At 40.9% G+C, this 24848-nt stretch overlaps 4 protein-coding genes and 1 long non-coding RNA gene across 11 annotated transcripts; 3 read left to right on the top strand and 2 right to left on the bottom strand.

Annotated features, from left to right (window-relative positions):
* Window positions 1-4739: 4739 nt before the first annotated feature.
* et (eye transformer) lies at window positions 4740-8426 on the top strand. Its single transcript, XM_064682705.1, has 2 exons — window positions 4740-6098; window positions 6903-8426. The coding sequence occupies exons 1-2, from the start codon at window positions 4930-4932 to the stop codon at window positions 7912-7914; spliced, it is 2181 nt and encodes a 726-aa protein (XP_064538775.1). The 5' UTR covers window positions 4740-4929; the 3' UTR covers window positions 7915-8426.
* A 2000-nt stretch (window positions 8427-10426) lies between these two features.
* Zw (glucose-6-phosphate 1-dehydrogenase Zw) lies at window positions 10427-15217 on the bottom strand. 3 transcript variants are annotated; one of them, XM_064682624.1, is made up of 5 exons: window positions 15059-15217; window positions 12695-12825; window positions 12484-12630; window positions 11694-11911; window positions 10427-11601 (listed from the first exon to the last, which is right to left on the bottom strand). In XM_064682624.1, exons 1-5 carry the CDS (start codon window positions 15069-15071, stop codon window positions 10524-10526), a joined length of 1587 nt encoding a protein of 528 aa, XP_064538694.1. In that variant the 5' UTR covers window positions 15072-15217; the 3' UTR covers window positions 10427-10523. The 3 variants fall into 3 exon arrangements, with proteins under 3 accessions (XP_064538694.1, XP_064538695.1, XP_064538696.1); XM_064682625.1 differs by lacking the exon at window positions 15059-15217 and adding an exon at window positions 13264-13420; XM_064682626.1 differs by lacking the exon at window positions 15059-15217 and adding an exon at window positions 13286-13308.
* Window positions 13243-16170, top strand: LOC135428562 (uncharacterized). Of its 5 annotated transcripts, none has more exons than XR_010436273.1 (4): window positions 13243-13713; window positions 13807-14362; window positions 14438-14537; window positions 14667-16170. It is a non-coding gene; the product is annotated as an uncharacterized LOC135428562 (long non-coding RNA). The 5 variants fall into 5 exon arrangements; XR_010436276.1 differs by having other exon boundaries at window positions 13491-13909; window positions 14317-14362; XR_010436274.1 differs by having other exon boundaries at window positions 13666-14362; window positions 14667-14789; window positions 15165-16170.
* A 1223-nt stretch (window positions 16171-17393) lies between these two features.
* Ssu72 (Ssu72 CTD phosphatase) lies at window positions 17394-18624 on the bottom strand. The gene is made up of 3 exons (XM_064682704.1): window positions 18223-18624; window positions 17894-18152; window positions 17394-17817 (listed from the first exon to the last, which is right to left on the bottom strand). Exons 1-3 carry the CDS (start codon window positions 18447-18449, stop codon window positions 17716-17718), a joined length of 588 nt encoding a protein of 195 aa, XP_064538774.1. The 5' UTR covers window positions 18450-18624; the 3' UTR covers window positions 17394-17715.
* A 1306-nt stretch (window positions 18625-19930) lies between these two features.
* Window positions 19931-24680, top strand: LOC135428625 (myosin-G heavy chain). The gene is made up of 3 exons (XM_064682702.1): window positions 19931-20186; window positions 22115-23158; window positions 23563-24680. The coding sequence occupies exons 2-3, from the start codon at window positions 22324-22326 to the stop codon at window positions 24447-24449; spliced, it is 1722 nt and encodes a 573-aa protein (XP_064538772.1). The 5' UTR covers window positions 19931-20186; window positions 22115-22323; the 3' UTR covers window positions 24450-24680.
* The last annotated feature ends 168 nt before the right edge of the window (window positions 24681-24848 follow it).

Genomic DNA, 24848 nt, shown 5'->3' with positions numbered 1-24848 from the left:
CGCCCAGCTGATTTAAGAATATAAATATATATATATAGAGATATATATATATATATACATATATATAAAGATATATTTATATATATTCATGTATATGTTTATATATTATATGAAACCCACTTTAAAAGAAACAAAAAACATAATTCTCTGATTATGTTGTTTATTTATTATACTGATAACACTTGACCTTCTCATATTTGAAACGGTTTCATTCGCATATTTTTCCCGTTTCTCTTTGCATGTCGTTGGGAATCGTCATGTCCTACGCGGAAGTTTTAAAGGGTATTTGTGCAATGTGTGCAGCAGACGGAAGGAAGTATCTGCGAGCCGATAAATCATATCCGATCGATATATATCGATTTTTTGACATGGTTTATATCTCGATAATCATAAGAGCGACTTACACCCAGCATGATATCTAGGTTCTCGTATAGTAGAGTATTTTACTTTATGATAAATTATCGTTTTCTATCTTCTGCTTTATCGTTGTGTTTGGGTTTTAAGTTCCCGATTATTTTGATAAAGGATTCGGCAATAGAGCAGAGACAGAGGAGGAGTTAGTTCTGCAAAGAATTTTCCATTTAGAAGGAAAGCCTGGCTCGTTCTTAATTCAATTCAGCTTGAACCAAACGAGAAACTACTTTTCGATCGATCTATTGTTCCCATGGCCCGATGTTGATACATAATATAATATATATATACATATATGATATATATTTATATAAATATACATAAATATTTATATATATGTATATATATTTAATATTTATTTATATATATATATACTAGCAATAGAAAGTATAGATTCTATACAAATCGTATAATAGTGAGCTACAGCTATTTTACCTGTGTATGTATATATGTATGTGTGCATGTGTGTGTGTGTTAGTGTATGCATGCATTTATGTACATATATGTATGCATGCATGTTTGTTTTCTAATACGAAACGCAGACCAAGATTAAAAATTAAAAATAAAAATTTAAATAAAACGAATTTCTACCAAGTGCTCTCCTCCTCGATTCTCAAGAATTCAAGTAGGCTCTGCAGTTTTTCATGCTTGGCTAGTAGTGTATTGTTTTTTTTTTGTTTTTTTTGTTGTAACTTTTTTGTGTTTCGTTTTTTTTTTGGATGTATGTTCATATATATTTAGGTAAATATATACGTATGTAGTAACTACGTGTGTACATATATATGTATGTATGCATGTATGTACATATGTATGTATGTACATATGTATGCATGTATATATGTATGTATGTACATATGTATGTATGTACATATGTATGTATGTACATATGTATGCATGTATATATGTATGTACATATGTATGTCCATTTGTATGTATGTACAAATTTATGTATGTATGTACATGGGTATGTATGTACGTATGTATGTATGTACATATGTATGTATGTACATATGTATGTATGTAAATATGTATGTATGTACATATGTATGTATGTACATATGTATGTATGTACATGGGTATGTATGTACTTATGTATGTATGTACATATATATATATGTATGTACATATGTGCGTATGTACATACATATATATTCACATATATATATGCCCAAAAATCTTTGAATCGCATTTCTACCATTTTTATGCTTGGATTCTGTAAAAAGTGTGAAGCACGTCTCAAATGATTTTTCGCATAGATCTTTGGAAATAAATTTGAACTGGGAACGTCACCCACCAAATCTTTGACGCCCATTTCCACCAAGGACGAATGCATTTTTCGAGAAGTGTGAAACACTCGTCAAATGAATTTGAACAAAGATCTTTGAAAATGAGCTTGAGGCCGATCGGATGGTAAACAAAAAAGTATCACGGATAAGGCCGGGTTATACCCGCTATTATTCTACATAGACATTGGTCAAAATTTCCCACTTTCATAACTCGGTCAAAACTCAACCGATTTTCATAAAGTCTGGCTTTTTGTTAACTCATTCAAATCTCATACGATTCCCCCGCTTCCTCGGTGGAAAGTGCGAAGCCGTGAAGCTTTAAGCTCTACTTAAGAACTAAATGAATAATGAATATTTTTATATTTATACCCTTGTATACATTTTCCTATAAGGAGCGCAACGTCTACGTCGTAAAGGCATCGAACAAAGTCTAAGTTATAGAAATATATAAGTTATAGAAATGTAGGCAAGAACTTCTTGTATCTATCTATATAAAGGATTTGCCCTGATCATTGCATAGTTCAAAGCTTAAGAGCTCAAGAGCTGAAATTTGTACAGAACTTTCTTTGCGATTAAAAGTAAATGCAAAAACTTTGTGATTCTTCGAGCAATAGTTCTGATGAAGAGCAAAACAAATATGCAGTCAGCCAAGTGTTGCAGGCGGAACTTGCGCCTTGAGCCTGAGCGTCGAACCAACAAGCGGCTAATCGCTGGTTCAAATTCAGCAAAAATGTTCAAGCCTTACATATGTTTCTTCTATTGGTTAATATATTATAAAGTTATTATTATTAATTTAGAATTATTATATAAACTTAAATGAATTGAAAGAAAGAAAGAAAGAAAAAAAAGAAAGAAAAAAAGAAAGAGAAAAGATAGAAAGACAGAAAGAAAGACAGAAACAAAGAGAAAAGAGAGAAAGAGAAAAGAAAGAAAGAGAAAAGAAAGAAAGAGAAAAGAAAGAAAGAATAAAAGACAGAAAGAAAGAAATAAAGAAAGAAATAAAGAAAGAAAGAAAGAAAGACAGAAAGAAAGAAAGACAGAAACAAAGAGAAAAGAGAGAAAGAGAAAAGAAAGAAAGAGAAAAGAAAGAAAAAGAAAAGAAAGACAGAAAGAAAGATAAAACGAAAGAAAGAAAGAAAGAAAGAAAGAAAGAAAGAAAGAAATAATGAGGGAAAAAAGAAAGAATGTATGAAAGAAAGAAAGAAAGGAAGAAATTAAGCAATTAAGAAAAATAAAGAAATGAAGAAAGAAGGAAGGAAAAGATTGAAGGAAAGTTTGTCTGTAGAACTTGGATTTTCCATATCCTTATCTCAAAGCGATCAACGCCTAGTTTCTAGTTTCTAGTTCTACAATATCAAAATTGATATAAGTCTAGTTTTGACAGGTTATTTGAAGGTATTGGAATTAACGTTTTGGGAAGTATTTACAAGGGTTTTTCCTGGCGTTGCCATCTTCACTCGCCCAACGACAATCTCTGGTATTTTCCAGAAAATATCAAATGTGACAATTCATATTCATCGCGCTATTGAATCAATGATTATCTCTGGTTTTTTCCAAGAACATATTAAAAAAATATAAAAGGGAATTCTTTAGAATTGTTCTTCAATTAAATAATTATGTTGTATATTATTTATAATATTTAAGAATACGATCTTTATCCTGTAAATCACATGACTGAGGAATTCCTAGAAATGCTTCATTAATCAAGATAAGCGACTTCTGCGAACTATATATATTTATAAATATATATATATAAATAAATATATATAAATAAATATATATATATATATATATATATGACGCAGTCGGGCGTGATTTAACTGGGGGAAACGAAATGCGTAAGTTTCTATTGTTTAAATTTATTTCAATCGAAACTAGGTTATAAATTGTGCCGCATTATAACTAGAATAAAGCTGCATTGTACCGAGTATATAGATTATATATATATAAAATATGCTCTATGTGCGTGCCAAACGTGATTTGTGCCTTTATTAAGCCACAGCATAGGGTATGTGCACTTTGTCGCAAGCCTTGTAACGCCTGGAAGAGGAAGAGCTTTGAGTTCCTAGCCATCACATATCTATATATATATATATAGTCTGTCGCTCCCATAGGAAAGATGTGTTCCAAATTGAGCTCTTGTATATAATCTATAATATAATATAATATAGGAACAATCGGCGGTATATAGAGCTCATATACAGGAAGGGTATTTAAGCTTCGTCAGACGAATAAGTATTAAAATTCTTTTTGTATACCTATATCATAAATATAAGCACAGGAAGTGTATTCAAGCTTCGTCTAGCGCCGAGGTATTCTAATTTATAATGTAAATATATACAGGAAGGGTATTTAAGCTTCGTCAGACCAATTCTCTTTGTATACCTTTGTAATACATATATGCACAGGAAGGGTATTCAAGCTTCGTCAAGCGCCGAGGCATTCTAATTTATCCGAAACCATTGTAAATGGGCTTAAAAGGGTATAATGACTTTGTGCATATGTATGCGACAGGCAGAAAAGTCAACGAACTGCGAGAAATCGGAAATTGTGTACGTAATTTCGCTCAGTGCACGAAGAGATTAGGATTGAAAGCTGGTCACGTTTCCACGGAATTCGATAAGCACTGTTACATACAAAGGCAGAAAACCAATATACCCTATTTTTTAAGGCATATTCTTAACTAAACTATTAAAGATTAAAACTAAATAAGAGATATACATATATTATAGTTCTCTGGAAATCGGATTGTTCGAAAACGAAAGACCGAAATGAATTTCTGAATGAAAAAAAAAACAGCCCCAGTCCAGTCTGGGCTGATTAAGTACAAATGAATGTGTCCAGAGTAATGATTAAATGTGATGAGATTTAAGCACAATATTGATTTCGCTGAACGAGCTTATCAAAATCCTGCTAGTTCTGAGGCGGCGATTAAATGGAAATGCCAGCTTTTACAGGGAACGCAGAAGATCATATTATCCGCCCCACATATATACATATATATATATATATATATACACTATATATATATGCTCGTATTTGTACATACATTTAAAGTGATTACGAGCTGCGGTCCGAGTAGTTCAGAATAACTGCGGCGATTGGCGGACGTTTCACGCGCTCGGCTCGCGCAATATTCAAATTTTGATTAACAAAAGCATAACAATCAAAAAACATACATACATACTATATATATATATATATAGCCAAGGGCAAGCAATAGGTCCAGGCAATGCTCCAGCTGCGTCTGGGACTTGTGATTGTCGCGTGCCTCGCACACGGGGCACAGTGCCTCACAGAGAGGAACGCACACCTGGCTAACGTTCTGGTGGCGGCGTCTCGCTTGGATTTGCGCGCCGGCGATGCCTACAATGTCAGCTGTTCGTTTGCCAAGATGGACTCGCTGCTGGCGCTCTGCCCCGGCGGCATGGACAACATCAATATCCGTAGGCAGCCCGGCGTGAATCTGAAGGTGAGCAAACTGAATGCGACCAGTGTCTACCATGAGGTGCTAGAGGCGGAGCCGAAGCACTCGAGCGTTAACAGCTACGAGTGCCTGTGCAATGGCGTCAGTCTCGGCTCCGTCAAGTTCATGGTGGGCGTCCGGCTGGCGGTGAAGGACTTTGAGTGTCGCTACCGCGAGAATGGACATTTGTCGCGGCTCAATTGCAGCTTCAGCCGGCCGCCGCTTGGCCAGCAGGTGGACTGGACGACCAGCTACAGGCTGCAGTATCGCCAGCAGGTGTCCGAATGCCGCGTGGACAGCGACAAGGACAAGGAGCTGATGCACTGCAGCATTGCTATGCCGGACTATAACCGATTCGCCGATGTCTACGATTTGACGCTGAGCATGCGCGACCAGCTGCCGTCGGGGTCGCTGCAGCAGCAGCATTTCCAGCTGAGCCGGATGCAGTGCATCGAAATGGAGCCGCCGGGCGAAAATGCCACCGTGCTGCTGCTGAACAGCTCGGCGATATGCCTGGACTGGAGTGACAGCAGCCAGACGAATCACATTGGCTACAACATCAGCTGGCAACTGGAGCTGGTGCCGACGCCGCCGCCCGACTGGCCCCGGCCGCAGCCGCAGCGCTCCAGCCCGATCCGGCTGCAGCTCTGCCTGGCCCAGCTGCCGTATTCATACTACAACTACACCTTCCGGCTGTCGCGGCGCTACAATGACAGCCGCGCCCGCTGGAGCAAGCCGTATGAGCATAGATTTCAGACAGCGCCCGCACTGCCGGCACGTCCGCCCGCCGTCTGGCCGTCGGGCTATCATCGGAATCCGGAGCAGCCGGAGGAGGTGCGCGTCTACTGGCAGCAGCTGGACAAACTGGAGCGCAATGGTCCACAGTTCGAATACCATGTGCGCGTCCTCAGGGCCAGCGACAAGCAGCATGTCAGGTGAGTTCGCGAATCCATTTGCCATACATAGAACGGGCCCAGGGTATCTCCTAGTCGAGCACTTTTAATTGCCTTTGTGCGGAAAAAGAATAGAAAACCGATCAATATACGAATAATCATAAAAACTTTATAGTTCCTTGCCGTAATTAATCACATATTACGTGCCTTTTTGAGCGCCAAGTCGCACTCGCAAAAATGGCACGTAATACTTGAAGAATTTCATGACGAAACAACTTGAAGTACTCTGGTCGGGCGTGCACGACTAGCGAATACCCTGAAACATTCTTGATTCTAGAAGCTGCAAAGACAATTTGGCGGCACCAGCTCTTAAAAGCCTAGCATTTCGATAACGCGATTTTTATCGATAACTTACGGTTTATCGATTCGCGGAAACAAGCTCAGCGCGGGCTGGCGAACCTTCGTTCGAATCTCTAGCTCTTCAAGGTTCTGGGATCATGCAAATGGCGAGACGGACAGTCGAACGGACGCTGATCACGAATATATATATACTTAATGTTACATACTCGTGCACAAAATCATGATACCCTTTTGCTACACATTTTCAATGGGTTCAATGGGTATAAAAAAAACGATCAAATTGTTCTGCGAAGCAGCTAATTTGCATTTGAACCAATCAAAATAATCGATTTATTTTTGATTTGTCGCTTGCCAGGGCTGCAAGCTGCAAGGGCTGCAAGCTCGGAATAAATATGATAACTGGTTCGGTTCACGTTTCCAATGATTGTGTGGATCGGTTCGCGAATTATTATTATATTATATGATATGATATTTTATATGTTGCAGGCAGGCAAGGATTGCGGTCGAGTCGAACATGGCCATAATCCGGAATGTGAATCCGTCCGAGGAGAGCTATATAATAGAGATACGCAGTCGGAACGCGATCGGGATGTCGACGAAGAGCAGTCAGATACGGATACCGCAGCTGGTGCTGCCCGGCCAGCGGATACCGAGGAACGTGACCGTGTCCAAGACGGCGGGCAGCTTGAGCTGGGAGCCGCCGGAGCAGGGCGACAATCTGCTGGGCTACACCGTCTACTGGTGCCGCTCGAATGTGACGGATCGCAGCCATTGCAACGAAACGGTGGCCATTGCCTCCGCGGAGCTGGTGCAGCCGACCAGGTGCTACTACGAGGACGCCAGGCTGCGGCTGGACTCGTACGAGTGGGGCATCTCGGCCAATTATGAGCCAAACAGCGACGGCAGCGGCGGCATCCACTGGCTGGAATGGCATTATGGCGCACTCGTTAGCCAGAATAATGAACGCCAAGTCGACTGGATGAACAACCTCCAGGGCATCGTTGCGCTCGTCGTGCTGGGCGTCTTCATACACATGATTGTGCGCAAATTTCGTTCGATGTCCGACATTGATGTCGTTTTTCCCGTGGGTGTGCTCAGTCCGCAGCAGCAGCAGCAGCAGCGGGAGCAGCAGGATCAGCATCAGCGGGAGCAGCTGCTGCCCACCAAACTGCCCGAGCAGCTGCCCCTGAGAGTCGTGGCAGAGACCAGCATTGGCGACTCCGAACCCGACTCCGAATCCGCCATGGTTGTGCAGATGCCGGCCGTGCTCCGTGGCAACTTCATGCCGCTGGATGTGCTGGTGGTCGCGCCCGCTGCCCCACAAACGGATTATGTGTCCATGCAGTTGGCGCCGCAGCCCGCAGCGGAGTCCAGGCCCGTGCCGCTCAAGCGGCCCACAACGCCGGCTAATCCCCGCGTGCACTTCGCCTCGAACTATATAAGGATGCAGCCCAGGCCGGCGCCGGACTATGTAACGCCGCCAAGAGTCTACAGATAGTTGCTATACAAATGCCAGGACATCTTTACGCTATAGTAGTTCGATACAACGCCCACTTTTCCAGAGTCTTCAGATTGTCAGACAGAAGCGAGAGCACCACCCATGGAACCTATATGGACTGGACAACTAGAGTACAAAAATGGGACCGCAGGTCCAAAGTCGGCTTCGTTTTTGTTCGGGCTCCGAGACACGCTCGCATGCTCAGACAGCAAGAGAGTAGCAAATACATATGATTTGTGCGCTAGAACGGCATCGCTGTCTTTTCATCTCGCTCACACTACAGGAAACTGCCTTGGCTTACTCTCAGTGCTCGTTATCTCATTATGTCTAGGGATCGTTACATGTATGTGTGTGTGTGTGTGTGTGTGTGTGTGTGTGTGTATATGTCCGCACAAGCAAAAATGCGCACAATTTCAATTTGTTCTCTATGTTCTATGGTAAGTGGCGAGAGACACTCTCAGTCTCTCTCTCTCTCTCTCTCTCTCTCTCTCTCTCTCTCTCTCTCTCCTCCCCCTCCCCCTCCCTCTCTCTCTACCTATGCTTTTTACTCAATTGTAGATAGAAGAAGTATATTTTTTTTTTTTCGAATATCGAACAACAGTTCGTCTAATATGTATATTCCACCCACTTGTATATACATATAAACATTCTGTTTACTATTTATATTTATTTACATTTTGTATTGTTAATATATTGTTAGCTTTCAATGTTCTACCTCATTGTGGTTATGGTAAAAATGTTTAAAAGCATAAGTTAAAAATTTGCCTGAAACATAACCTCAAATATTGAAAAAAAAAAACACTAAAAATAATAAATAAATTGGTTTCTTGTTGTAATTACCAATTTAATAATAATTAGCACTTTAAGCTAAACCAAAAGTTGAAAATATATCTGATGTACGATTTTACAGTTAGACCTCAATTGAGGTTAGGTTATTTTTTATACAATTGTTTTGATCAAATGAAATTCTTTTATTTGCCAATTTAATAATATTTGGAATTAAAAAAAAAATCCAAAACTTGCAAAGGTTTCTGAACTACGATTTTGCATTAGGATGCGCTTTCAATTGAGGTTAGGTCATTTTTAAAATATTTACTTTAAATAGAATAGAATGTTTTTGATCAAAATTAGTTGGTAATTGCATAAATAAACTTCAATTAGTAAATATAGCATAAGGCCAATTCCAGGCTATAAAATATATATCTAAAGCATATCTGCTTTATAATATTAATATAATTATACAAGCATTTTGTACCAAGGCATATAATTATTATATATATATATATGCGTGTGTGTGTGTGTATATGTGTGTGTGTGTGTGTGTGTGTGTGTAAGTGTATGCATGCATGTTTGTTTTCTAATACGAAACGCAGACCAAGCTTATTTGTCGCTGTACTGCAAATTTAAATAAAACGAATTCCTACCAAGTGCTCTCCTCCTCGATTCTGAAGAATTCAAGTAGGCTCTGCAGTTTTTCATGCTTGGCTAGTAGTGTAGTGTTTTTTTTTTTGTTTTTTATTTTGGTTATTTTGTATCGTATGAGGATGTAGATATGTAGGTATGTAGGTATGTAGATATGTAGATATGTAGATATGTAGATATGTAGGTATGTAGGTATGTAGGTACATATGTATGTATGTAGGTACATATGTATGTATGTATGCATATATGTATGTATGTATGTATGTATGTATGTATGTATGTATGTATGTATGTATGTATGTATGTATGTATGTATGTATGTATGTATGTATGTATGTATGTATGTATGTATGTATGTATGTATGTATGTATGTATGTACGTATGTAGATATGTAGGTATGTATGTATGTATGTATGTATGTATGTATGTATGTATGTATGTATGTATGTATGTATGTATGTATGTATGTATGTATGTATGTATGTATGTATGTATGTATGTATGTATGTATGTATGTATGTATGTATGTATGTATGTATGTATGTATGTATGTATGTATGTATGTATGTATGTATGTATGTGTGTATGTGTGTATGTATGTATGTATGTATGTATGTATGTATGTATGTATGTGTGTATGTATGTATGTATGTGTGTATGCATGTATGTATGCATGTGTGTATGTATGTACGTATGTTTCTATGCGTGAATGTATGTATGTTTTTCTACAGAACCCAAAACTAGTTTCGGGCCTCAGTCAAATTTTTTTCCATTTCTGTAAAACATTTTCCAACAGCCCATAAAAGTAATCGCTAGATCAGTTCAGTTCATTTTTTTGGGAACTTGTTCGTTTTAAGATTTGGTTCATAATTCAAACAAACGATTCGAATAACGGATTCGAGCTGGTTTCCAGTGTTGGTTAGCAGAGTTCAGTACTTTAAAATTTCCTAAAAAGTCCCCTATAAAAATAAAAAACAGGCGGCAAGTTTTTATGATGTCAAAATTCAATTTTATTAAATAGATAGTAAATTTAAAAGAAAAAAAAAACTTTTGTAAAAAACCGAAATAAGAATTAACCGATAGTATTGCAAAAAAAAGGCATATTTATAAAGAAATCTATATATAAAAAAATATATGAAACTATAGTTATGTAAGGTAAGTCCATGACCAAGTCGGATGCGAGCACTCAGAGATTGGATGTGCTGGAATTGGCGCCGTGCCATTTGTAGGATCCGTAATAGATGAAGTTGTTCTGCTCGCATTTGCGATCGGCCTCCTTGGGGCCGCGGGAGCCGTACTGGTATGGAATCGATGGCGTCTGCTCGCGCTCGATCTTGTGCAGAATGGGCGTAAAGATGCGCCACGCCTCGCGCAGCTCATCGGAGCGAACAAAATGCATTTGGGAGCCGCAAAAGACATCGAGTATGAGGCGCTCGTAGGCATCCGGCAGATGGGAGTTCTTGTAGCGGTGCTCGTAGGTCAGATCCAGTTCGGTCTCCTCGATATCGAACGTGATGCCCGGACTCTTGGTCATCATCTTGAAGTAGAGCGCCTCGCCGGGCTGGACGCGTATGACCAGCTCGTTGCGCTTGGAGTTGCCCTCGAAGATGTCGCCGGGCACATCCTGATACTGGATACGCACCTCGGCCTTGCGCTCGTTCAGCGCCTTGCCGCAGCGCAAAATGAAGGGCACATCCTGCCAGCGCTCGTTATTGATCTTGATGACGGCCATCGCATAGGTGGGCGTTGTCGATGTATTGCTAACCGTCGGATCGTCCAGATAGCCGGTGCGCTCGTCCTCCGTCTTGCCGCTGGGATTGCCCACATACTGGCCGAGGACCATGTCGCTCAGCTGCAGCGGCTGGATGCACTTGAGCACCTTCACCTTCTCGTCGCGTATATCGTCCGGATGGCAGCTGCACGGCTTCTCCATGGCCACCAGCGACAGGATCTGCAGCAGATGATTCTGCATGACGTCGCGTATTATCCCGAACTCATCGAAATAGCCGCCGCGTCCCTGGGTGCCGAATGGCTCCTTGAATGTTATCAGCACGGAGGCGATGTTCTCCCGGTTCCAGGTCGAGCTGAGTATCTTGTTGCCGAAGCGTATTGTCATCAGATTCTGGACCATCTCCTTGCCCAAATAGTGATCGATGCGATACAGTTGCTCCTCCTCGAACAAACTGGCCAAATGATCGCTCAGCGCCTTCGAGCTGACATCGTCCCGTCCGAACGGCTTCTCCACGATCACGCGATTCCAGCCGCTGCCGGAGGAAAGAGAGAGAGAGAGAGAGAGAGAGAGAGAGATGGGTAAGATTAACGAAGCTATCAAGGCTCGCAAAGCTCGGCTGCTTACCGCGTGGACATGCAAATGTTCTTGATGTTCAGCGTCACCTGGTTGTAGACTGTCGGCGGCAGGGCCAAGTAGAAGATGCGATTCGCCTTGCATCTGTTCTCAATCTTCTCCAGCTGCTTGTTGAGCAGCTGATAGCCACCGGTTGTATCATACGGACCGGCCACATAGTCGTTCAGGCTCCAGAATTCATCATACTTCGCCTGCTCATCGGCTTGCACCTGCATTACATGGGATGAAGGTGTGCAAATTGTGGTGAGTGCTGGTTCAAATCCGAAATTTTTTATTACTTTATTTGATTAACAATTTATTTGTTTGCTCTGAACCGAAAACTTTACCAAAAACCGAGCAGAAACATATTTTTTTTTGGTTCAGCTCAAAAATAGGTAGAAAACCTGGTTCACAAAAAAACCTAACCTAAATGCGATTCGTTTGAACCGTGAACCGAATCAATCGCAAGTTTTTTTTTTTTGTTTGGGTTTGCAGCCCTGGTGCGAAACAGTGCTGCCCATTTCGATATTTAACAGTCGAATCTTTACTCAATTCAAAAAAAAAAAAGCTCAAGAGGGCTACGAAAAAAATATGCAAAAAATATCCGAAACCAAGTAAATATATAAAATAAATATATTCCTGAATTAAAGTTTCTCAGAGTTTATTTTTAAGTATTTCAAGGTCAAAAAAAAAAGAAGATAATTTTGAAGAAAAGAAAAAATATTGATGGCCAGAAAAAATATTTAAAAAATATGCAATAAAAAAGGAAAAAAGAAAGGAGATTTTTGGGGCTGGAACTTACCTTCATGTATGTGTGACATTGGGCCTTGAGTTCGTCGAGGGTCAGCTTGGAGCGCGCATAGCCGCAAATTTTGGTCGGCTTGGGCAGCAGATCGTCGCGATATAGCCACCATAATGTCGGATAGATTTTCTTCTTGGCCAGATCGCCCTGCGCATGGCGGAATTGAACACAATTAGAACCCGTATATTACGGCCTAATTACGGCCACTTACCGAGGCGCCAAAGACGACAAAGGTGTGCGGCAGCTTGCCATCGAACTGGGTGCCCTCGCATATCATGGTGGAGGACTTCAGGGACTTGATGATCCGGTCCAGGTGGCCGCTGGCCTGCGAGCTGTTGTACTCTGAAAGCGAGATCAAAGCGAATTGATAAATATAACAAGTAAGAGGTTCTAGTCGGGAGCTCCCGACTGGGGGATACCCTGAACCCTCGTCTTCCGACAGGCGGTAGGTATAAAATGAAAGATACTTGATTTATATATATACTATTCTAGAAGCTACATGTCAAGTTTGGTGATTGTAGCTCTTATTATTTACTGAAATTGCTCATAAAACAGGATTTCGATATCGATTTTTATCGATTACTTGGAAACGGGCCAAGTTATCGAATATCGGAAACAAACTCGATCTGCGCGGGGAGTAGGAGGTCCTACAGCTAAAATTTCAAGTCTCTAGCTCTTATAGGTTCCTTGCGTGCATACCTACGGGCGGACGGACGGACGGACGAACGGACGGACAGACGGACGGTATAAAAAACGGATAATCGATACGATAATTTATACCCAAAGAGTAGAGCGTGCTAACAGGAATCGGGATTCGGGCTCAGGTCTTCCTGCTCTGATATTGGTCTAGATCTGGAGGTCAGCTCTATGTCGTATCGTTCGATGCGCTTCCAGATACGTCTGACTTTCAGGCGTGAACGCAGCCGACTATATCTTGGCCCCAGCTCAGATAAGTGCACAAATACATATATATATATATGAGTATATACATATATATATGTGCATATACGGCATACATATATCTGGGGGCAATAACAGCTGAAAGTCGAAGCCCGAACCGAGACGCAAATCGTTCGGTCGCGCGATTTGTTCACATCGTTTTTCGGATATCATTTTTGTTATTTATTTCAAAATACTCAAAAGTGCACAAACTCGAGCACCTGTTATTGTTAGATTTGTATAAATATATTGTGCCTTGATATGATGTCTAATAGATACGAACGACAAGTAGTACGTGCTTCAAGATTTCCGTAATTGATAATATTTCAAAAACAAAAACAATTCTCTAACGCAAAACTAAACAACAAATCATTACAACTTTAGTGCACATCACAAGATCAGATAGTTAGGATCGTCGGGGAACCGTCTGATAATAATTTAGACAATTTCTAAAGCTTCACCTAACAAAATCAACATTATTTTAAAGGTAAATCATATTTTAAGCTTGAAATACAATAAAAAAAGAATATTCATGGAGCCTCAAAGAATTTGTCAATCTAAGGATCTACGTTTCCAATTTAAAGAAATATAATATTAAGGAAAAATATCAATTAATGCAAATATCTAAATGATCTAATAACAGAGAATTATGTAAATATGTAAATAATAGCAGATGTTTCGATATCGTCATACTAACTGAAATTTGATAATTATATATCTAAGAACTCATTTAATATTAAATAACTTTTTACAGCCCTCTCAGTTGTCTTTCAGGTTTGTGTTCAATCAAATCTAAATTACCAACTTTATAAATACATATATTCAATAATGTTTTTGTTTTTGTTTTTGTTTCTTTCACAATTTGGCAACACTTTCGAGCGCCTTCTAACTCAGCGTGTGATCACTGTAATTACAATGGTGATGTGATGAATGAGAATAAGTATGTGCATCATCTTGTTATTGTTTTTATTTTGTCACTTTTTACTGTCATTTCTTGTTCTCTTTTTTTTCTCAGCTCCTGCGCAGATGAGTCAGCATCGTGTTTGGCATTGGAGCAAAGTTTGAAAGGCTTTTTATGCACGCATACACATGCACTGGCACACATACAGCTGTAGGTATGTAAAGCATTTATACATGTGCACACTATTTACGTGTACATTTTCAATGTCATTAACATTGGCTAATTCTCAATGCCATTGCGCTCTCTTTGTCTCTCTCGCTCTCGCTCTCTCTCCCTCTTTCAGTTTTCAACTTTAACTTGAAAGGTTAACATTGGCGCACTAATCTTTGGAGTGAATGTGTATAACAAAAACAACAACAACAACAACAACAACAACGAAGAGAACAGCAGATAATTGCGGAGTGAGGTAAAGTGATTGGAATTGCGATAAGCCGACGCCACTTTGTAGGTGACCCTTTTGGCTGAAGAATACAATTTGAAGGGCGTTCTTGGCGCACTCTCTCTCTCTCTCTCTCTCTCTCTCACACACACACACACACACGCAATGTGGCCCACCTGTTGCGCTTACCACCTTTCACACAAACCCCCTTCCCCAGCCCATTTCCACACACGCTATTGCATTCATTGAGGATCGCGCATATCGTAAGCGTATATCGTATTTGACTTGCTACTTACCCATTTTTAACATGGATGACTCTCCTCTGTTAGCTGAGCGAAATTATTTGTTTACGTATTTTGTTGACAGCTTTGCTTAAAGTATTTATATATTTTGTAATTTTAGCAAATAACAAAAATAATGCCGCTTGCTGTGTTTGTATGCTTCTTCGGGTTGCGGTAATTAAGGCTAAAACAATTTGTCAAGCTTTTGACCAATAATTTAAATAAAGGTCAAGTCTACAAAAGTGTGATTTCAGCTTCGGTTGGCAACACGCACACACACACACACACACGCACACACACACACACACACGCACACAGCTGCACTTGCACGCAAGCGCAACGTGAACGAGGTTTTTATATGTATATATGTATGTATATATTTTTTTTGTTTTTTGTGTTTTTGTTGTTGCTTTTTTAAATCACAGTCAGTGCGAAGTCTTGTTGGTTGTTTGAAAGTTTTTTTATTTATTTATTTGAGCGCCGCCAGAGCCCTCAAAAAGAAACGATATGTAGCTTAACACGATCGCAGCGCGAATGCGCCAAAGCAAATGTACAAAGCGCACATGAAGCAGCGGCAATGGGCAATGCCAGCAGCAATAACAACAACAACAGCAACAGCAACAATACAAGCGCACGCCTTGTAAAAACAACAACCAAGAAGAAGAAAAAAAAAAAACAAAAAAAGAGAGCGCACAAACTTTTGATATTTTCAGTTTGAATGCGGCAGTTGTGGCCAATGTGCCGGTTCTCTGTTGTGCATAACAGCACACACACACACACACACACACACGAAAGCACACACATACTGAGACACACGCCCACACACAGCAGTGTGTCAGTGTGTGCCAACTCATTCTCAAATTGAGAGCCGTGGAGTAGCCAGTGTTGCCACAAAGTATAAACAACAAAAATGCTTTTCAAATTGTAAAATACGCCCATTCTGCAGAGTCATGCTTGTGATTACATTTACATGGACCTAGACCTAACAAATGTATGCATACATATGTTTGTACGTATAAACAACAGTTGTACAGTGCACTCACCTGTTCTACGCAGTGAAAGCTCAAAATGATAAGCAAAAATGGATGTAATAAAATGATTATAATTTGATTGAAAAATGTAAACAACGATTTAATTCTAACTGTAATTTTTACTGTTTCTGCTTTGCTTTAAATGGCAAATTTTGTTTTCTTTCCGCCATTTAATTTTGATAGTTATTATTATTATTATTACCGAACAGTAAAAAGTTCATTACGTTCCACAAACTGTTAGAACAGCCCTCGGCTAAAGCTTATGCTTGCAACTATGAGATTTGGTTGCCGGGCTGCCATATGAAAAGTCATCTGTGAGAAATATGATTATCGCTGTGAAATATGTATGATTACCACCAACAGAGGATTTTTAAAGGTCTTCTTCAAAAGCTGGTGATTCACCAATACATGTGTGTGTGCGTGTGTGCGTGCGTGTGCTACTATTAAAACACGCTTATCAGTGCCTCGCAGCCGCGAATCCATCAACAGGTGAATGAAATCAACAAACAATTTTGATGCGTGCTACATATGTATACGCTAAGCTGACAAATCGCAAACACTTGGCTAATCGTACGTAATGGATACTGATAATGATATAATGATACGGAATGATACATATGTATACAGTAAATGCTCGCTTAACGGACATATCCTTGCTATTAAACAATTTTTTTTTTTTTTTTTTAACAAAATCTGTTTTATAATTTTTTTGCGCAAAAAAATTGAAATAAATTTCGAAATTATTTGTGCTATTTTTCAAACCATTTTTCAAACCAAAACAGAAAAGTTTTCAAACATTGATTTTGTGTTTTTCATTCCTGTGTATTTTATTACGAAAATTGAGCTTTAAATTGAAATGCTGGTAGACAAATTGAAAAAAAAAATAAAAGACTATTTGCAATTTGTTTTTAAACAATTTCGAATAGTTTACCTAACACACCTTAGAATATATACAAATTTGGAGAGAACAAATAATTATGAATGAATTATGTATTTGCTATTTGTGTAACATGTTCGAGCTAACTTTAGAGCGGACATCTAGCTTTAGCAGGACTTAAACAGGTAACAGGTAGGTTTCCGTTCGAGGCAGCGTTCATTGTGATTGGTTGACGCTAGGCTAGTTTAAATTTAAAATGCCAATAGTCTATTATAATGCATATCGAAATAGTTCTTTGATTTATATTTACAATCAAACTAGAAATAAACGTTGAGAACAAAATAAAATTACAATAATTTTAGCACGATTTGTGTAGGACAAGAGTCTAAAGCCGCGTTCTAATATATATATTTATATATATCTGTATATATATATATATATATAGATTTATATGTGTGTATATTTATATATATAACTATATATATATATATATATTAATGTATAGCACATGCAGTTAACACATATTACAATTTTATTGTATCATTTTTGTTGTTGTTTTCGCATCTTTGTTTTGGAAATTCGACTTTTTGTTGAGTGTGTTCTTGGTTTGTTCCTCGTCCTATTGGTAGACATGCATAATGACATAAATAATCGATCTGCTCATCATCATATATACAAATCTTAAAGTTTCGATCATTTCTTTTATGGTCAGTGGAGCGCAGGTGATTGTTTGGACATGTACCGTTAACAGACCTCCTCGGCTGTCAGTAGAAGAGTACCGAGTGCAGAATTACCCGATTTCTTCGCTCCTCAAATTCCTGTATCATTTCATCGATATCATTATCGATATCATTTGATTTCGCCATCTGAAAGTGACCATCGCACAAAATGGGCATTAACTAAAGCATCAATTAAAATATATAATTTCACCAATTCATTTACCAAATTGAGCATGTCCGTTATTAAAAATGCGCCCATCAATGCGTCCTCCGCATTGTCGACAACATCAACATTTAGCACATGAACGGGTCGATTATCCACCGAGTCCATCGATTCCATGTGCATCACAACCAAATCGTAAACACGCTCCTCTACAGTAATTATAATATCGAATTGTTCTTTGGTTTCTTGAAAGCGTTCCGGGCATTTTTTGATGCGCCGGTTCCGGTCCAGCATGTGCAGCAGCCCGTTTTGTGTGTAACTGGAAACGTTGACGAAGATAAACATGAGGGCATTCGTTGGCAATTGTTGGCCGCATCAGCAATACTTACAATTCTTTGTCCTTTGACTCTAGATCACGGTATATTTCCTCGTAGCTGGTCCCAAATTCATAAACGTTGGGCTTGTCAAATGCGAGACCGGGCAGCTTGACCCGTTCACCGGTGCCGTAGGAGCGCACATTGAAGCCCTTTTTTGCGAGAAAATTGTGCGCCTCCATGGAGCGATTCATGTTCGATGAACAGACCACAGCAACGGACAATTTGCTCGGGTCAGTCATTGTTATTTGGCAGTGAAATTTATTACGATATAAACCAGTAAAAATACGACTTAGAGATTAACAACGGAATGACGATGGTCTTCGTCAATATTATTACAATGCGTGAGGTAAGGCGATAGACGGCCAATAAATAATGGCGGTCGGCCGATAGATTCAACAGTGCTGCCCAACCAATCAATTTTGTTCTGGCTCGATTCGATAGGTGTGACCACATGTCACAGACAATTTTATGTCGAAATGTATTCACAACAGTTGTGGCAACGCCAACAACTTGCTTGACTGTTAAAAAGCGTTACAATTATGAAAAAGATGTCAAATGCAACTGTCAAATATTTTACCCTCTTATGCAAAATTTCAAAAGTAAATCAAAAATAACAATTTATATGGTCCGTCGTTGATATTTTATAGAAAGGAAATAGAACGAATAGATTTTAGTTTTGAAATTTTCATTATGAAAATCGACATGTATATTTGTATGTACATACATACGTATGCATTAATGTACATGTGCGATGAATGTTTGGTATGCAAGTTGAAGTAGACAGAGAATGTTGTTATGTGGCAAGTTGCTACAGCAACAACCAGACGCCAAGAGCTCCCTAGCTAATGCAAAAGAGCGCACGCCCTGTGCCCCATCCAGATCCAGCCGGAACTTGTGGAATGCGGCTTAGCAAGTTGAAGCTACCGCTGCTGCTGCTGCTGCTGCTTGTGGCACACCAACACGCACTCATTTTGCCTATACCTGGGACACACACACACACACGCTGTTATCCACACACATTTACAATTGCAGATGTGCAACATAGACAGAGCGCCGATCAGGTTCAGGTTATTTGCTTGTTGCACAGTGAATCAACATTTATTTATTTTTGTTGTATTTTGTGTTTTTGAGTTCCAATTGGTGAATAAGTTCAATTGTTCATTTACAAATCGTGAACTAACAAATCGGTCACACTTTCAGTCATTCGAACGATCCAGCTCGTTTGCTCAGTCGCTCATGAACTTAAGCTACGCATGCTGCCAAGAAAGAGGCGCATGTGTACCACGGTGCGGCGGTGCTGTTTGTTATTTTAGCGTCAGCCTTGCGTCCAACTCGCGCGCTCGCTCTATCTCACGCCCAGCGTCTGTGGCTCGTTCCCTGCGCACACATGCGCACGTGTTCGTGTCTGTGCTTGTGTGTGTGTGTGTGTGTGTGTTGTCTTGTTAACTGGTTATGCGAATAGTGGACGCAGCAGTAGCAGCGGCAGCCCCTGCGGCTAGAACCAACGGCTGATGCCGACTGCGGACCTGGCGACGGCGACTGATAGTCGTTCTTTGTCACTTGATCGCTCATCGTTCACTTGTCGCCCGCTCCAGCTACACATATACACACACTCTCTCTCTCTCTCACACACACACACACACACACACACACACACACACACACACAGGCACGGCAGCCTGTCTCTCCGCTTGGCCGTTTTGTTTTGCTCCGTCGTCCAGTTGCTGCTCGTGCCTCAAACCCGCTGCGTCGCGCTTCGAACCACGTCTCTTGGCCAGAAAATGCCGCTGCTGTGGCCCAGCTTGGCCTAGACCCGTTCATCGATACATTTTCATTTCAACATTTTCAATTGCTGGCTCCGCAGATTTTGGCATTTTTTAATTATCTTAGCCATGGCTATGCAAATGTCACAGCCGCCGAACGGAAATTAAAGAAAAAAAAACCAACAAACAAAAATATAACAAAATAACAAAAAGGTAAACTTGTTTAACAACTCGCCAAATTGCATTGCAGTGTTTACCATACATATGTACACACGCATACATACATATGTACATATTTGTACACTTTTTTATATTTGTTTTTTTTTTCGGTGTTTTGTGCATGTGCCAAATTGCAAGGCAATCAAAAATTTCGCCTCAACTCATCTGCGGATTCGTGTAAAACAACAAAACGAAAAGGAAAGACGAGAGAAAATACTGTTATATGCAGTTGGTCGAAGTTGCAATACCCTTGTCGAGCAGATAAATAACTATTGCTCCCATGGGACGTATGCAGCTTATAACCAGGGCTGCAGGCTCGAAAACAACTTGTCCTTGGTTCGGTTCACGGTTCGCGTGCAACCTTCCCGCATCAGCGTTGCCAGCCGCCGCTTAAAAAACGGTAGCTTAGTCCGCTGTTAAACAAAAAGAAGCTAAAAATAAGTGAACTAGCTTTAAACTTTGTTTGAGATGACAAGATATATACATATAAGCTTAAAATTTAAACTGTTTGTGGCTGATGATCTCTGAAAATAGTTACTACTGCAAGAACTTAAACTTCGATATAGTATAATACGATCTACGATGTAGTTAAATAGTTTTCGAGACTTTTATCAAACATTAATACAAAAACTCATTTACTGGTAGATATATAATATAGTCATTCGATGTTTTTAGTCTTGAAGTCTTGAACAAATTATAATACCCATTGGCAGGGTATATAGTACAGAGAAGACAACGAACTGGCTTCGGTCAGCTAAAAATTGTGCTTAATTAATTTGAATTGTGTTTTCCACATAAACTCGCCAAGGATAAAGGCAAATTATTGAAACCTTATTAAGTTACGTGGGCTTAAGTATAAGTATAAGTCAGTTCATATTTAAATGGATCGGTTGGGTAACTTGACTCTACGTGCTTTTGGCCACTTAATTCTTGTGGCAATTTCCAGCTCTAGCTGAGCGTGCGAATGGTTCTGCATTTAGTACGTGTATCTAAGTATCTGAGCATCTGCCCAGCCTTGGGCTGCATGATAAAAAAAACTCTGAAGAAAGCCATTAAAACGGTGCCCGGCCAAATGAGTGGGGTCCGGGCGTGGGGAACTGGGGAACAACTCAGTGAAATGGCGATTCGATTTTGGGTATATCTTGGTCAGGTGCGTGAAGTTATTAAGCCAGCTTATCGGGAAACTAGTTTGAGGCCTTACTTATTAACTAATTTAACCATTTGAACACAGAAAGTTTCATTCAGGTGGATATTACTTTACTTTGCACAGGTCAAATTTTGCCCTTTAAATTTTATGTCTTATCTTTATCCATAAACTATTTTGTATAGTTTATATAGATTATGCCAAATAGGTTTAAATCCGTTCGGATGAAAAACAATAAATTGCAATCAAGGTTTTAGGGAAGTTCCACCAAGCAGTTGCGGATTTTGCGATAAGCATGAAACACGGCACAAATCAATTTTCACGTAGATCTTTGAGAAAAAAAGACTTGGACAAAAAACTAAGTAACCAATCAATCAGTCAGTCAGTTGGTCAATCAAGCAATCGGTCAATCAGACAGTCCGTCGATTAGTCAATCAGACAATCAGACAGTCAGTCAGTCAGACAGTAAGTCCGTCGATCAAACAGTCTGTCGATCAAACTGACAGTCAATCAGACAGTTAGTCCGTCGATCAGACAATCAATCAAGCAGTCAGTCAGTCAATCAGACAGTAATCCCTTCGATCAGACAATCAGTCAGTCAATCAGACAGAAGGTCCGTCCATCAGACAGTCAGTCGATCAAACTGACAGTCCATCAGTCAGTCAATCAGTCGATCAATCAATCAATCATGCTTTACTTTCTATATTTTATTAATATTAGTAATATAATTATTATCACTATAGTAATTATTGCTTTATTTTTATTTATATCGTTTCAGTTGCATAGACACCGCGGCACAAGGCAATCATTATGTGAACCAACCCGTGGAACTGTCAGCGTTGAGGAGCAGACTTAGCCAGGCAGCAGCAGCAGCAGGAGCAGCCGCCGCAGTCGCAGCCGCAGGTGCCACCGGCAGCCAAGCATAGTAGTTGAGTAGAAGGAAGAAGAAGAAGAAGAGCAAGCAGGGCACAACTAGCTGGACAGGAAATGCTGAAGCACGCCTCGAATGCGAGCAGTGCAACTGCCGCGGCGCCCGTCAACGGCCAGCTGCTGCGCACGGCCAACGGCAACGGCAGCAGCAGCAACAACAGCAATTGCAACACCAACAACAACAACAACCACAATAGCAGCAGCAGCAGCAGCAGCAATCCACCCTCAGCGTCGGCGGCAACAACAACAACCACAAACGCCACCAGCCCCGTGCCAGGCGCAGTCGCAGCCGCAGCGGCAGTAACAGCCGCAGCAGCAGCGGCGGCGGCAGCAGCGGCGGCAGCAGCAACGGCGGCGGGCGCATCACCAACACCGGCAGCAGCTGCCGTGGCGAGCACAGCACGCAATATACACCTGCGACCGCCGCAGCCGCTCAATATATCCGCGCTGAATGCGTCCGCGTGCAGCGGAACGCTGCTGAACGGTGCGGTGCGGGGGGGTGTTGGCAATGGGTCGACGCTGCTGAATATTGCAACGGCGCCAATGAAGCCGTTAACGCCGCTGACGCCCAACGGCAATTGCAATGGGAACAGTCTGCATCATCACACCTACACGAATCAGCATATGCTGGCCAGCAGCAGCAGCAGCAGCGGCCATCAGCAGCAACAGCAGCAGCAGCAGCAGTCGCAACACCTGCCCCAGCATCCACTGCACAACAACAACAACAACAACAACAATATTAACAATATCAGCAACAACAACATGCATAATTATAGCCACTGCAACAATTTGGGCATTAATCCAAATTCTGTGCTGCAGGCGAGTGTCAAGCCCACAAAACATGGCCCAGGACCGCGCGAAGTGTTGACCAGTCTGGGTCTGCTCTGTTTGGGTGAGTGGCAGCACTTTTTGGCATTTATTAGCGACATTTTTATATGCGATCCTGGCAGCGCTGCCATCTAATTCTCCGTTCAACTAATCTCGACGATCACAGCTGTTAAACAAATTCACTTTGCTTTTTTTTACCTTTTGTTGTTGTTTGCAGCGCATAATTAAAGTGTATTTTGTGCAATTGCCTATCGCCTATTTAAAGCTGTCACTTTGCGGCAGTTTTACAGCAATAACCATGTGTTGTGGCAGCGTTGCCAGCTAACAGTTTTCTTTGATTTGCCTGTTATTCCAAAATGCGCAAGTCAGTTGATTTTGAAAAGCTGAACAGTATCATCCTAGCATTTTATTGTTTTTCATTTCTACCAACATTTTATACTTATATTTCACTTATTATTTTCATTGCAGTTTCCCTGTTGTTGGCGCTGCTCTCGCTGATCTTTCTGCTAAAGATCTCGCCGAATAGCCGCGAGGATGCGCTAACGCGCAGCATCAGCAGCGAGGATTTCATCATTGTGTATGATGTGACTCTGGCGCTATGCGCCCTGTCGCTCTCCCTGAATCTCTGCTGCCTGCTCGTTTGCGCCATACAATTCCTGTTTGCCGTCAAGCTGTTGCGCTCACCCATGTTCGATGGCCGGGACAACAAGTACTTGGAAAAGTCGAGTGCGAGTCGCACGTGCGCTGTCAGCGGCTTTTTCATCTCCATACCCGTATTTCTTACCGGCATCATTTTGTACACGTTCAATCATTTTCATTCGACGCCGGCGATCATCACGAGCGTCCTCATCGGCGTGGGCATTGTCTTCTGCGGCGGCGCCATGGTTCACAACGTGTTCGTGTGGCAAAAGGAGAAGACAATCAGCTATCGGAGTCCGCCGGTGCCGCTAAACATGTCGCTGCTATCAACGGCGACGCAGTTGCCGCCCGTTCAGCTATTTAACAATGCCGGCTGCCAGCCGGTGATGCCGCTTTATGGACAACAGAATCATTCCATGCTGCAGCATCATCATCCCACATCGGTGACGCCCGTCTCGCCCAATCATTCGCATGGCAGCTTCAACCCGCTGCTGTGCGCCGCCAATAATAATGGTATCGGTGGCATCATCAATTCGCCGTTCCTGGTGCGCCCGGCGACGGCGACGCCGCCAACACCCAAACCGATTGCCATTGCTGCCAATGGTAGCTGCCTGATGGGACGCGAGGCTAGCGGGTCGGTCAGTCCAGGCATACCGCCCACGCTGGACATGAGCAACATAACCATTTCGCTGCATGAGCTGTCCACGTTGGTCTAGACCACCCAAAACCATGCCAGTCCCAGTGCCCCCACTAATACAAATAAGCAATAAGCATAGCCGTTAAATTTAAATATGTAGGAATCTGTGTAGTTTTAGACGACATCCACCGTAAAGTGTTTAGCTTTAATGATGTCCCACTTGCCGCCCCGTTGCCGTTTATGTTTTAAACAGTTGTATATATTTGTATATAGCTATAAAGAATTCGAATACATATTTAATATATTTAAACTTAACGTCTCCCCTGCGCTCAATCGATCTTTGATCCCATTGCTGTTATCGATATATCGTTGTATTGTAACAAATGCAGGTAAGCTGTGCCAAATGTTTTGGCAACGCCAAAAACACATTCACATTGAAAATCTTCATGTCAATAGACATGTCCAATTGACACGCTAA

This window comes from Drosophila montana, unplaced genomic scaffold, assembly GCF_035044405.1.
Source record: "Drosophila montana isolate Dmon_TW-CO22-7 unplaced genomic scaffold, ASM3504440v1 contig_2482_1, whole genome shotgun sequence".
NCBI classification, from domain to species: domain Eukaryota; kingdom Metazoa; phylum Arthropoda; class Insecta; order Diptera; family Drosophilidae; genus Drosophila; species Drosophila montana.
Note: the sequence above shows the minus strand (reverse complement) of the source record. Positions and strands in the feature narration are given on the sequence as shown.

Coding starts and splice junctions, on each gene's coding strand:
- Zw (XM_064682624.1), bottom strand. Junction 12,631..12,694: donor TTGTCGTCTTTGGCGCCTCG/GTAAGTGGCCGT, acceptor CGCCATGCGCAG/GGCGATCTGGCCAAGAAGAA. Junction 11,912..12,483: donor AATGTCACACATACATGAAG/GTAAGTTCCAGC, acceptor CATGTAATGCAG/GTGCAAGCCGATGAGCAGGC.
- et (XM_064682705.1), top strand. CDS start 4,930: ATGCTCCAGCTGCGTCTGGGACTTGTGATTGTCGCGTGCCTCGCACAC. Junction 6,099..6,902: donor AGCGACAAGCAGCATGTCAG/GTGAGTTCGCGA, acceptor TATATGTTGCAG/GCAGGCAAGGATTGCGGTCG.
- Ssu72 (XM_064682704.1), bottom strand. CDS start 18,449: ATGACTGACCCGAGCAAATTGTCCGTTGCTGTGGTCTGTTCATCGAAC. Junction 18,153..18,222: donor GAGTCAAAGGACAAAGAATT/GTAAGTATTGCT, acceptor CAACGTTTCCAG/TTACACACAAAACGGGCTGC. Junction 17,818..17,893: donor TAACGGACATGCTCAATTTG/GTAAATGAATTG, acceptor GGTCACTTTCAG/ATGGCGAAATCAAATGATAT.
- LOC135428625 (XM_064682702.1), top strand. CDS start 22,324: ATGCTGAAGCACGCCTCGAATGCGAGCAGTGCAACTGCCGCGGCGCCC. Junction 23,159..23,562: donor TCTGGGTCTGCTCTGTTTGG/GTGAGTGGCAGC, acceptor TTTTCATTGCAG/TTTCCCTGTTGTTGGCGCTG.